At 47.4% G+C, this 14,094-nt stretch overlaps 2 protein-coding genes across 2 annotated transcripts; one reads left to right on the top strand and one right to left on the bottom strand.

The window, feature by feature from the left end:
* Window positions 1-768: 768 nt before the first annotated feature.
* adob (2-aminoethanethiol (cysteamine) dioxygenase b) lies at window positions 769-2,268 on the top strand. Its single transcript, XM_042009901.1, has 2 exons — window positions 769-1,714; window positions 1,819-2,268. Exon 1 carries the CDS (start codon window positions 911-913, stop codon window positions 1,667-1,669), a length of 759 nt encoding a protein of 252 aa, XP_041865835.1. The 5' UTR covers window positions 769-910; the 3' UTR covers window positions 1,670-1,714; window positions 1,819-2,268.
* A 2,478-nt stretch (window positions 2,269-4,746) lies between these two features.
* LOC121655314 (early growth response protein 2b-like) lies at window positions 4,747-6,105 on the bottom strand. The gene is made up of 2 exons (XM_042009893.1): window positions 5,923-6,105; window positions 4,747-5,768 (listed from the first exon to the last, which is right to left on the bottom strand). The coding sequence occupies exons 1-2, from the start codon at window positions 6,068-6,070 to the stop codon at window positions 4,747-4,749; spliced, it is 1,170 nt and encodes a 389-aa protein (XP_041865827.1). The 5' UTR covers window positions 6,071-6,105.
* Window positions 6,106-14,094: the final 7,989 nt, after the last annotated feature.

Genomic DNA, 14,094 nt, shown 5'->3' with positions numbered 1-14,094 from the left:
ACAGCTGATGGGCGGGGCTACAGGACAGCTGATGGGCGGGGCTACAGTCATGGTGTAGATGTGGAATTATGTGAATGAGTGACGGTAAAACTTAAGTCAGCCTTTGTCGGACTTGATAGAAGTACAATCTGACGTTCTGGATCTGGATTTTGCTCGATCTGACGTCAGCTTACGCCCATTGCTGTACTGAGGCGTCCCGGTCCAGAGTAACTGTTCCTCTGCGAACACAGACAGCCCTGCAGAGCTCCTTCAGAGACAGGCTGCTGCATCCAAAACATAAAGGAGGTCCGGGATTCCCCCAGTAGACCACAAACACACTCACTAAAATCAAATATAATTCATTAATGTACATATTTAATACATATTATTTTTATCACTCTTATATACGAACAACCAGTCGGTGTCTTGGGGGAACCTGTGTGGAGTTTGCATGTTCTCCCCGTGGATGTGTTCGCTCCCGGCTTCCTCCAACAGTGACTGGAAGTCTGGTTGAATGTTAGTCTCTGTGATGGACCAGGACCAGCTCCAGCCCCTTCACAACTCTGCATTTGAATAATCCATTACCTCAAGAAAACAAAGTTTTTTTCTTGAGATAATGTGATAAATTGCTCTCAGCTTCTGTAATCTCAGCATTTGTACAAGAGTTTAATATTTTGTTAATTTGTTTCCTAAAATGTTATTTTAAATTTGCAAATGTGTTTGCACACACACACACACACACACATATATATATATATATAAATATATATTTGTTTTGCCCTTCTCGGCCACCGTAGTAAAGCCATCCAAAGCTCAGAAAGACTCCGTCAACGGAGTGCGTCATCTTCCTAGTAAACGATCTTTGGACCTAGCCATAGCTGCCGCTGCTCAGAGACCAGTGGACCCGGGCAGCGGCGCTCTTCGCTTCGGTATGATGCCAGCCGACAGCCCCATGACCTCCATCGTTCAGAGAATAGCTCGGCAGGCTCTGGTGACCTTCAGGAGCCCCCGGCTTGGCGAGGAGGTTGGGAAGTCTTTCCTGGAGAACCACAACACGCTGAAGAGCTTGATGACGGAAGTGCGCGCGGCGGACCTGAAGCTCGTCCCGCGGAGAGCCGACGACAGCTCGCCCCGTCCTCACCCGTACCACCACGGGGTGCCTCCGGTCACCTACATGCACATCTGCGAAACGGACCAGTTCAGCATGGGGGTGTTCCTGCTGAAGAGCGGCGCCTCCATCCCTCTGCACGACCACCCGGGGATGCACGGCGTGCTGAAAGTCCTGTACGGCAAGGTCAGGATCAGCTGCTTCGACCGGCTGGAGCGGCCGGGGGGGAGCGCGCAGTCCGCGCCCCCGCTGCCCCCGGCCCAGCTGGGCACGCTGCGGCGCTCAGTGCTCCGCTCCTCCGCGGAGTACACGGAGGAGAGCGGCCCCTGCGTCCTCTCCCCCGACCGGGACAACCTCCACCAGATCGATGCCGTGGACGGGCCGACGGCGTTCATGGATATTTTGGCCCCCCCGTACGACCCGGACGAAGGCAGAGACTGTCACTATTACAAGCTTCTGTCCGAAACGGAGGCTAAAAACGCGGAGCAGAAGGAGAAGGAGGTCTGGCTGATGGAGGTCTCCCAGCCTTCCAGCTTCTGGTGCGGGGGGGAGCCGTACCCGGGCCCGGAGGTCTGCCTCTGATCCTCCGCTGAGCGGCCGCTGGTCCCGGTCTGGTTCAGTTTGCTGGTTTGTGGACTTGTTTGGACCAGAAGATTTACTCTGAAGTTTTTATCAAACCTGACGTTAAGTGTGGGCTTTGGTTCTGAGCAGAATGTCGTTTTCCTCCGCAGACCTGGTTTCTGCTGCACGCTGACGTCCTTTCCTCTCACCTGGAGGAGCCACGCGCAGCACATCCTGATGCTTCTGGCTTCCCTGATGCACGAGCCAGAGTTCACCTCAGCTCAGGACAGAGAGTCTCAGCTTTCCATCCCCAAACATCTAGACCAGATTCTGGAGGTTTCCAAGTCTCCATATTTCAATAAAACCATGAAACTGGCGGGTTGGGTGGCGCACAGGTGGAGTGGCTCCGGTGTGTGAAGGGTTAACCTGGTGTGAGCTTCAGGTGCAGAGCATCTGCAGGACTTTTATGTTGCGTTCAAGGACAGTGGGGAAGTCTGAGATAGTGGTGTTCCGGCTCAGACCAGCACAAGAAGCCCGGAACGCTGGAAAACTTCACACGTTCAGTTTCGTTTCCACTTTTCCCCTCAAATCTTCCAACTCCGGTCCAATCAGAGCGATTTCCAGATTTAACGCCATCATGCCGCCGTCGTGTAAAACGAGTCAAAAGTAGAGTTTTATTAGGAGCTCTGGGTTTTTAAAATCAGACTGAAATCTAAAAAGAGGGAAAATGTATTTTGATCTTTAAATAAAATTCCCATCCTCGAATGGAAAATAACACATTTATGTTCTTTTTGTTATAAAAACTGAAGTCATGTGATCAAATTTAAGGCCTATAAATAACATAAATAATCTCATGTTTGGTTTTTTATCAGGAGTGAAGCTGACTTTATGATTTGGGTAAACGTGGAAAAGAAAATGTACCTGTGATGCTTTTATTGAGATTGTTTGATATTTTTGTCCAGAAATGAGCTGAAAAGGTGGGAAATTTTCCCTGTTGGCGGGAATTTTCATCCCATGGAGAAACACGCAGAGTTTAAGGGGAAGTCGCTGATGGGCTTCAAACGAACACTGAAAGGAACAGCTGCTGCTTCAGCATCAAAACGTTCCCTCTCCCAGACGTGAGGGAGAATTCCAGCCTCCTGCCTGGACACTGAACGCAGCATTGTCTCTGGATGCTGGAGCAGAGCTGGTGATGCCTTCAAGGTCTTCCTGTTTTGTGGCGTTTGCTCCACATGGCTGAAGGGACCTTTCTGGAAAGTAAAAACACTAAAAACTGCAGGATGACGAGCAGCTGAATCCTCACAGCTGATGAGGTGCAGTAATCCGGCTTCGTTAGAGAAATCAAAGTTGTAGTTTTTCTGTGTGGCCAGACGACCGTGTCGAATCTGTTAAATGTGATGCAGAATAAAGACCTGAAACAAGTTTTGCTCTGGGTTTGAGGTTATTAAGAATAAATAAACATTGTGATGATTTGCAGCTCAAACAGACAAAACAAGCAGACAAACAAAACTTGACTTAGTCATTCATTTAAAACAGTCAACAGTTTATTAAAATCTACAGTTCACAGAATCAGGAGGAATCTCTGTGTGCTGGGGACAAAGCTGGATGCTGGTGACCTTCAAGTCCTCAGTAAAAGCTAACTATCAGGAGGAAGAAGTTACAGCTGATCAGGTTAATTATCAGAGTCAGTAACATGATGGGACATAGAAGAGCACCTCAGAGAGGTAGAGTCTCTCTGAGGTAAGACGTGGACAGAGGTTCAATAATCTGCAAACAATGGGTCATAATTTTGGAGAAATTTCAATAAAAATGTTCCACAACATATAATGTGAATACTTTGAAGATCTGTGTGTAATATCATTCTGAGAATCAGGAGGAATCTCTGTACGCATGGGACAAGGCTAACCGATGCTAAAAGACGTCTTGGCTAAGCCAGCGCTCTTCTTTGGTCATTCCAACATCCTCACTGGTCAGACTGGTCTCTGCTGTTCCAGTTTACCTTCCCACACCTGCACCATGGTCTCACTGTGTGAGAAATGCTCCGATACCGATTTCATTGATTTAAATTCAGGATCTTTCCGACCAATCAGCAGCAAGCAGGACGAGGTCTGCTGGGACGTGGCGCTCGGCTCCGCCTGGTAAAAGCTCATCTGAGGTCTTTTCAGCATTTATGACCTTTGGTCTTCATGACCGGCTTCACCTTCCAGCCCGATTTTACACCACCAGGGTTTTTATTTACGGCCTTCTGCTCGTGTTTCCACCAGGACCCGTTAAACTGGACATGTCTGGTTTTTATCAGGCAACTTGGAAAACGGAAGCTTGTAATCAGAGATGAGGTTCTGGCCTTTACAGCGACTCTGAGTCCAGTGTGTTCGCATCAGGCTCCATGTCTGCATCTTCCAGGGTCACAGAGTTCAGTTTTATCCTGTTATTTTATTTCTTTCTAAGATGGGAATTCAAGTTCTCCTTTAATTTGAAGTTTGGTCAATGTTTTCCAGGTAGAAAAACCAGGCAGGAGCTCAACAAACATTTATTATTTATTTGCTTTAATGCTGCATAAAAATGTTAAAACAACAAAACTTGATGATTAAACCTGGGTTTGATAACAAAAACTTCATTTTGCAGCCCCCCCCCCAACCCCGCTGTGACGTCACTGCAGAGCTCTGACATCATTCTAGTTCCACGTCTCCACCTTCTGATTTCTTTATGTCAACAAAGATGTTGCGCAGTATAATAATAATAATAATACATTATTATTATTATTATTATCATTATTATTATTATTATTATTATTATTATTATAAAGCAGTTGTTTTGGCCTCATCGCTTCATTTCTTAATGTTTTTCCAAACGTCATTAATCATTAAAAACTGTTTTTTTTTTTTCCTTTTTATGCCAAGAAATTAGCTAAATTGTCTCATCATGAAATCCGGGTTTAGACTGAAGGTCTGGGGGGAACCAGCAGGAAACCTGAAGCCTCTGGAGGAACCTGATCCCTGAGACAGTTCAGAGTTCCGTGCCCACATTTCCGGCCCTGCTTGTGTTTTATTGGTTCTGGTTCTCTCTGATCTGGTTTTGGCTTCTAGAAAGGTCTCTGACTAGGACGCGGAGGACTTCTTCTCCCGCTGCCGGAGGTGGATCTTCATGTGCCTCCTCCTCTCGTCGCTGCGCGCGAACTTCCTCCCGCACTGCTCGCAGGAGAACGGCTTCTCCCCGGTGTGCGTGCGGATGTGTGTTGTGAGGTGGTCGCTGCGGCTGAAGTTCCGCATGCAGATGCGGCACTGGAAAGGCTTGTGGCCGGTGTGGATGCGCAGGTGTCGGCTCAGCTCGTCCGACCGGGAGAACCGGCGGTCGCAGCTCTCCGCTGGGCACGGATACGGTCTCTGATGGACCGGAGTCTTGCTCGGTCGGTTCGGATACTTCCTGGGTCTTAGGATGGGCCTGAGGGGAAGGTTCTGGTGGTTGGGGAAAGCGGCGGCCATCGGACCTTCAGCGGCCGTTGATGGCGCGCCGAGCGTGAAGTTCCTGATGGTGTTGAGGGGCGTGAGAGGCGGGGCCACCCGGAGGGGGTCCAGGCTGTACGGGAGGGCCTTCCTCTCCGGGAAAGCCGTCTGGAGCTCCCGCTGGCAGCTCTGCTGGTAGAAGCCTCCGTACTCAGGCATGATGGAGAGCAGCGCGGTGCTGTCCACGGCCGGTTTGGGCGCGGAGTTGTAGCCCTGAGGTGGATGGTAGGACACGGCGCAGGTGGAGGTGGTCAGGTACCCCCCCGCCGGCTGCTCCTGGTACACATCCCCGCTGCACGAGTAGGATGGAACCGCGTGGGGGTGAGTGGGCGCGTACATGTGGCTGATGTCGGGCTGGCCGTGAGCCATGGCGCCGTCCACTGCGTCTCCTCCTCCTGCGTAAATGTCGGGCGATGCTGCGGGTCCCGGGGCGGGGATGTCCGCGCTGACCACGTTGATGACGTCTCCTGTCCTCCACGCTCCTCTCGCACTCCTGGAGTCCACCAAGAACTTACAGGTGAACGCCACGGGGTGCGTGCGTAAAGTTGTCGTAAAGAGTGTCAAGTCGGCCTGGAGCTGCAGCTCAGGTGCGTCCCTGGTCTCCAACAGATGGTCACCTGAAACACACGGAGGTGGACAAAGAGATGGACAAGGATGGACAGGGAAGGGCAGAGGGAAGGACAGGGACATGAACAGGACGAACAGTAAGCCTGAGGTGGACATCCTCCATCGTTCCGGCGCAGAGAAACTTTGGAGGTTTGTTTTTCTTACCGCCTCCTCTCTGAACATGTCTCCCTTCATCTTCCTCTACAGGCTCATCCTTAAAAATAAGCGCCGATTCTGCGCTGGCGCAAACATCTTTACTGTCTACAGTCCTGCGCAGAGATGCGGAAACTTCGTCAGCGACCTTCGCGGTCATCCCGTCCTGTCTAATCTGAAGTCAGTGGACGTTTTCCATCGTGGTGTCTCGTTCTAAACCAGCTCCTGCTCGCTGCGGGACGCTTATAAAAGGATTCTCTGGGTGTCCCTACGTCATTGACCACATATGGACTTGGTCCAGAAAAAGAGGGAACTCCAGAAATGGGAGCGTGCCGTGACGACACGTGGGAGGAAAAACGACCTAAATAACCCGCACATGAAGGAGTAAACTAGAACTTTGGATGTAACTTTCCGACTTTAACCACCATCGCGTGCGTTGCGCTGTTTTCAGACTCTTTTAAAGGAAAAATAAAAAAATATTAAAACATCATGATTCGGAATTCCGGTCACACGTTCTCCATAAATGGATGCTCCAGCGAGGCCACAGGAGCTCCGGCTGCTTATATGGCTGGTATCCGGGGAAAGTGCGTCTCAGAGGGGCGTGTTTGGTGCCAGCTGAGCCCACGCGCGGACCGAACAGGCCCGTTTTTATCTCACAGTGCTGCGTCCGCTTTAAGGCTGAGACGAGAGTAAATATTTTCGTCTTCTGTACAAATGTTGAAGAAACAACAACAAACCCCGTATTTATGAGGAAGGTGTAAAATGGGAGGCAGCAGCAAACAAACATCTACAGCCTCACCTCTAACAACAACATCAGGTCACAATTTACTCCCAGCACAAGATAAACTACATGTCAGATGATGAAACAGACATTTTACCATCTAATGGAAAACATCAGCTCCACTTTCTCCCAAATTTAGACCCATTTTTTGCAGATTGTTGAACCTCTGTCCACCCTTTACTTCTGAGAGGCTCTACTTCTCTGAGGTACTCTTTGATAATTAAACTGATTAGCTGTGTTTTTGCCCTCCAGATGTTTCTTTTTTCTTTATTTTTAATGAGGACCAGCATCACCACCATCCAGCCTTGTCTCATGCACACAGAGATTCCTCCAGATTCTCTTAACCTGCTGATGATTTTCATACACTACAGATGGAGGATCATCAAAGTTTCCTTCATTTTTTTAAAATTGTTCCACAGTTTTAAATCCAATTTGTCTCAGATTGGTGACCCGTTGATGGTTATTTACTGTGGAACGTGACGTTTTGATGGTTATTTACTGCGGAACGTGACCCGTTGATGGTTATTTACTGCGGAACGTGACCCGTTGATGGTTATTTACTGCGGAACGTGACCCGTTGATGGTTATTTACTGCGGAACGTGACCCGTTGATGGTTATTTACTGCGGAACGTGACCCGTTGATGGTTATTTACTGCGGAACGTGACCCGTTGATGGTTATTTACTGCGGAACGTGACGCTTTGATGGTTATTTACTGCGGAACGTGACGCTTTGATGGTTATTTTAGTTATATACTGCGGAACGTGACCCGTTGATGGTTATTTACTGCGGAACGTGACGTTTTGATGGTTATTTACTGCGGAACGTGACGCTTTGATGGTTATTTTAGTTATATACTGCGGAACGTGACCCGTTGATGGTTATTTACTGTGGAACGTGACCCGTTGATGGTTATTTACTGCGGAACGTGACGCTTTGATGGTTATTTTAGTTATATACTGCGGAACGTGACCCGTTGATGGTTATTTACTGCGGAACAGGACGTTTTGGTGGTTATTTACTGCGGACCGTGACCCGTTGATGGTTATTTGCTGCGGAACGTGACCCGTTGATGGTTATTTACTGTGGACTGTCACCCATTGATGGTTATTTACTGTGGAACGTGACGTTTTGTTACTAAGAAACAACAACAAACCCCGTATTCATGAGGAAGGTGTAAAATGGGAGGCAGCAGCAAACAAACATCTACAGCCTCACCTCTAACAACAACATCAGGTCACAATTTACTCCCAGCAGAAGATAAACTACATGTCAGATGATGAAACAGACATTTTACCATCTAATGGAAAACATCAGCTCCACTTTCTCCCAAATTTAGACCCATTTTTTGCAGATTGTTGAACCTCTGTCCACCCTTTACTTCTGAGAGGCTCTACTTCTCTGAGGTACTCTTTGATAATTAAACTGATTAGCTGTGGTTTTTGCCCTCCAGATGTTTCTTTTTTCTTCATTTTTAATGAGGACCAGCATCACCACCATCCAGCCTTGTCTCATGCACACAGAGATTCCTCCAGATTCTCTTAACCTGCTGATGATTTTCATACACTACAGATGGAGGATCATCAAAGTTTCCTTCATTTTTTTAAAATTGTTCCACAGTTTTAAATCCAATTTGTCTCAGATTGGTGACCCGTTGATGGTTATTTACTGCGGAACGTGACGCTTTGATGGTTATTTACTGCGGAACGTGACGCTTTGATGGTTATTTACTGCGGAACGTGACCCGTTGATGGTTATTTACTGCGGAACGTGACCCGTTGATGGTTATTTACTGCGGAACGTGACGCTTTGATGGTTATTTACTGCGGAACGTGACCCGTTGATGGTTATTTACTGCGGAACGTGACCCGTTGATGGTTATTTCCTGTGGAACGTGACCCATTGATGGTTATTTACTGCGGAACGGGATGTTTTGATGGTTATTTACTGCGGAACGGGACGTTTTGATGGTTATTTACTGCGGAACGTGACCCGTTGATGGTTATTTACTGCAGAACGTGACCCGTTGATGGTTATTTACTGCGGAACGTGATGCTTTGATGGTTATTTACTGCGGAACGTGACCCGTTGATGGTTATTTACTGCGGAACGTGACCCGTTGATGGTTATTTACTGCGGAACGTGACGTTTTGATGGCTATTTACTGCGGAACGTGACCCGTTGATGGTTATTTACTGCGGAACGTGACCCGTTGATGGTTATTTACTGCGGAACGTGACGTTTTGATGGTTATTTACTGCGGAACATGACCCGTTGATGGTTATTTACTGCGGAACGTGACCCGTTGATGGTTATTTACTGCGGAACGTGACCCGTTGATGGTTATTTGCTGTGGAACGTGACCCGTTGATGGTTATTTGCGGCGGAACGTGACCCGTTGATGGTTATTTACTGCGGAACGTGATGTTTTGATGGTTATTTACTGCGGAACGTGACCCGTTGATGGTTATTTACTGCGGAACGTGACCCGTTGATGGTTATTTACTGCGGAACGTGACGCTTTGATGGTTATTTACTGCGGAACTTGACCCGTTGATGGTTATTTAATGCGGAACGTGACGTTTTGATGGCAATTTACTGCGGAACGTGACCCGTTGATGGTTATTTACTGCGGAACGTGACCCGTTGATGGTTATTTACTGCGGAACGTGACGTTTTGATGGCTATTTACTGCGGAACGTGACCCGTTGATGGTTATTTACTGCGGAACGTGACCCGTTGATGGTTATTTACTGCGGAACGTGACATTTTGATGGTTATTTACTGCGGAACGTGACCCGTTGATGGTTATTTACTGCGGAACGTGACCCGTTGATGGTTATTTACTGCGGAACGTGACCCGTTGATGGTTATTTGCTGTGGAACGTGACCCGTTGATGGTTATTTGCGGCGGAACGTGACCCGTTGATGGTTATTTACTGCGGAACGTGATGTTTTGATGGTTATTTACTGCGGAACGTGACCCGTTGATGGTTATTTACGGCGGAACGTGACCCGTTGATGGTTATTTACTGCGGAACGTAACATTTTGATGGCTATTTACTGCGGAACGTGACCCGTTGATGGTTATTTACTGCGGAACGGGACGTTTTGATGATTATTTACTGCGGAACGTGACCCGTTGATGGTTATTTACTGTGGACTGTCACCCATTGATGGTTATTTACTGTGGAACGTGACGTTTTGTTACTAAGAAACAACAACAAACCCCGTATTCATGAGGAAGGTGTAAAGTGGGAGGCAGCAGCAAACAAACATCTACAGCCTCACCTCTAACAACATCAGGTCACAATTTACTCCCAGCAGAAGATAAACTACATGTCAGATGATGAAACAGACATTTTACCATCTAATGGAAAACATCAGCTCCACTTTCTCCCAAATTTAGACCCATTTTTTGCAGATTGTTGAACCTCTGTCCACCCTTTACTTCTGAGAGGCTCTACTTCTCTGAGGTACTCTTTGATAATTAAACTGATTAGCTGTGTTTTTGCCCTCCAGATGTTTCTGTTTTCTTCATTTTTAATGAGGACCAGCATCACCACCATCCAGCCTTGTCTCATGCACACAGAGATTCCTCCAGATTCTCTTAACCTGCTGATGATTTTCATACACTACAGATGGAGGATCATCAAAGTTTCCTTCATTTTTTTAAAATTGTTCCACAGTTTTAAATCCAATTTGTCTCAGATTGGTGACCCGTTGATGGTTATTTACTGCGGAACGTGACGTTTTGATGGCTATTTACTGCGGAACGTGACGTTTTGATGGTTATTTACTGCGGAACGTGACCCGTTGATGGTTATTTACTGCGGAACGTGACGCTTTGATGGTTATTTACTGCGGAACGTGACCCGTTGATGGTTATTTACTGCGGAACGTGACCCGTTGATGGTTATTTGCTGCGGAACGTGACCCGTTGATGGTTATTTGCTGCGGAACGTGACCCGTTGATGGTTATTTGCTGCGGAACGTGACCCGTTGATGGTTATTTGCTGCGGAACGTGACCCGTTGATGGTTATTTGCTGCGGAACGTGACCCGTTGATGGTTATTTACTGCGGAACGTGACCCGTTGATGGTTATTTGCTGCGGAACGTGACCCGTTGATGGTTATTTGCTGCGGATCTTGACCCGTTGGTGGTTATTTACTGTGGAACGTAACGTTTTGTTAGTCATTTACTGCGGAACGTGACGTTTTGATGGTCATTTGCTGCGGAACGTGACCCGTTGATGGTTATTTACTGTGGACTGTCACCCATTGATGGTTATTTACTGCAGAACGTGACCCGTTGATGGTTATTTACTGCGAAACATGACCCGTTGATGGTTATTTACTGCGGAACGTGACGCTTTGATCGTTATTTACTGCGGAACGTGACCCGTTGATGGTTATTTACTGTGGAACGTGACCCGTTGATGGTTATTTACTGCGGAACGTAACCTGTTGATGGTTATTTGCTGCGGAACGTGACGTTTTGATGGTTATTTACTGCAGAACGTGACCCGTTGATGGTTATTTGCTGCAGAACGTGACGTTTTGATGGTTATTTACTGCGGAACGTGACCCGTTGATGGTTATTTACTGTGGACCGTGACCCATTGATGGTTATTCACTGTGGAACGTGACGTTTTGTTAGTTATGTGCTGCGGAACGTGACGTTTTGATGGTTATTTACTGCGGACCGTGACCCGTTGATGGTTATTTACTGCGGAGCGTGACCAGTTGATGGTTATTTACTGTGGAACGTGACCCGTTGATGGTTATTTACTGCGGAGCGTGACCAGTTGATGGTTATTTACTGCGGAACGTGACCCGTTGATGGTTATTTACTGCGGACCGTGACCCGTTGATGGTTATTTACTGCGGAACGTGACCAGTTGATGGTTATTTACTGTGGAACGTGACCCGTTGATGGTTATTTGCTGCGGAACGTGACCCGTTGATGGTTATTTGCTGCGGAACGTGACCCGTTGATGGTTATTTACTGCGGAACGTGACCCGTTGATGGTTATTTGCTGCGGAACGTGACCCGTTGATGGTTATTTGCTGCGGATCTTGACCCGTTGGTGGTTATTTACTGTGGAACGTAACGTTTTGTTAGTCATTTACTGCGGAACGTGACGTTTTGATGGTCATTTGCTGCGGAACGTGACCCGTTGATGGTTATTTACTGTGGACTGTCACCCATTGATGGTTATTTACTGCAGAACGTGACCCGTTGATGGTTATTTACTGCGAAACATGACCCGTTGATGGTTATTTACTGCGGAACGTGACGCTTTGATCGTTATTTACTGCGGAACGTGACCCGTTGATGGTTATTTACTGTGGAACGTGACCCGTTGATGGTTATTTACTGCGGAGCGTAACCTGTTGATGGTTATTTGCTGCGGAACGTGACGTTTTGATGGTTATTTACTGCAGAACGTGACCCGTTGATGGTTATTTGCTGCAGAACGTGACGTTTTGATGGTTATTTACTGCGGAACGTGACCCGTTGATGGTTATTTACTGTGGACCGTGACCCATTGATGGTTATTCACTGTGGAACGTGACGTTTTGTTAGTTATGTGCTGCGGAACGTGACGTTTTGATGGTTATTTACTGCGGACCGTGACCCGTTGATGGTTATTTACTGCGGAGCGTGACCAGTTGATGGTTATTTACTGTGGAACGTGACCCGTTGATGGTTATTTACTGCGGAGCGTGACCAGTTGATGGTTATTTACTGCGGAACGTGACCCGTTGATGGTTATTTACTGCGGACCGTGACCCGTTGATGGTTATTTACTGCGGAACGTGACCAGTTGATGGTTATTTACTGTGGAACGTGACCCGTTGATGGTTATTTACTGCGGAACGTGACCCGTTGATGGTTATTTACTGTGGAACGTGACCAGTTGATGGTTATTTACGGTGGAACTTGACCCGTTGATGGTTATTTACTGTGGAACGTGACCCGTTGATGGTTATTTACTGCGGAACGTGACCCATTGATGGTTATTTACTGCGGACCGTGACCCGTTGATGGTTATTTACTGCGGAACATAACCCGTTGATGGTTATTTGATGCGGAACGTGACTTTTTTGATGGTTATTTACTGCAGAACGTGACCCGTTGATGGTTATTTGCTGCGGAACGTGACCCGTTGATGGTTATTTGCTGCGGAACGTGACCCGTTGATGGTTATTTACTGCAGAACGTGACCCGTTGATGGTTATTTACTGCGGAACGTGACCCGTTGATGGTTATTTGCTGCGGAACGTGACCCGTTGATGGTTATTTACTGCAGAACGTGACCCGTTGATGGTTATTTACTGCGGAACGGGACGTTTTGATGGTTATTTACTGCGGAACGGGACGTTTTGATGGTTATTTACTGCGGATCTTGACCCGTTGGTTGTTATATACTGCGGAACGGTACATTTTGATGGTTATTTACTGCGGAACGTGACCCGTTGATGGTTATTTACTGTGGAACGTGACCCGTTGATGGTTATTTGCTGCGGAACGTGACCCGTTGATGGTTATTTACTGCAGAACGGGACGTTTTGATGGTTATTTACTGCGGAACGTGACCCGTTGATGGTTATTTACTGTGGAACGTGACCCGTTGATGGTTATTTGCTGCGGAACGTGACCCGTTGATGGTTATTTACTGCAGAACGGGACGTTTTGATGGTTATTTACTGCGGAACGTGACCCGTTGATGGTTGTTTACTGCGAAACGTGACCCGTTGATGGTTATTTACTGCGGAACGTGACCCGTTGATGGTTATTTACTGTGAAACGTGACCCGTTGATGGTTATTTACTGCGGAACGTGAGCCGTTGATGGTTATTTACTGCGAAACGTGACCAGTTGATGGTTATTTACTGCGGAACGTGAACCGTTGACGGGGTTTTACTGTGGAACTTGATTCATTGTGGATGTGTTGATGTATCTTTACTGTGGAAGCATTGCTGATTGAGTTCCAGCCTTCTGCCTGATCGAACTCCAGCAGCTCCTGCTGCCTTTTCAACGCCCACAGTTAGAAAAATGTTGTTGTATTGTGGTTGTGTGGCGAGCCGCCCACCCTGTGGCAGATGGGGGTTTGCTCCGTCCACACATATAATACAAAGCAGGGTAATAAGCCGGCTCGGAAACACACGATCTAGCATTAAACCCACAAACACACAGATGTTACACACTCATTCATCTTTCCCACAAACTCACTCCTCTTCTCTCTTTCTGTCTGAATTTCATCACGTCTTCCCAAACGCACACATCCATGCACACACAGCTCCATGGGGACGGTGCCCTCCTTCCACCCTTCGCCCACGCTCCTCCAGGCCGCCGAGGCTCTGGGGGGTTTTTGGTTTTGTGTTTAGTGGCTCGG

Source organism: Melanotaenia boesemani, chromosome 16 (assembly GCF_017639745.1).
Source record: "Melanotaenia boesemani isolate fMelBoe1 chromosome 16, fMelBoe1.pri, whole genome shotgun sequence".
NCBI classification, from domain to species: domain Eukaryota; kingdom Metazoa; phylum Chordata; class Actinopteri; order Atheriniformes; family Melanotaeniidae; genus Melanotaenia; species Melanotaenia boesemani.
The sequence above is the reverse complement of the archived record's forward strand: the minus strand, read 5'-3'. Positions and strand labels throughout refer to the sequence as shown.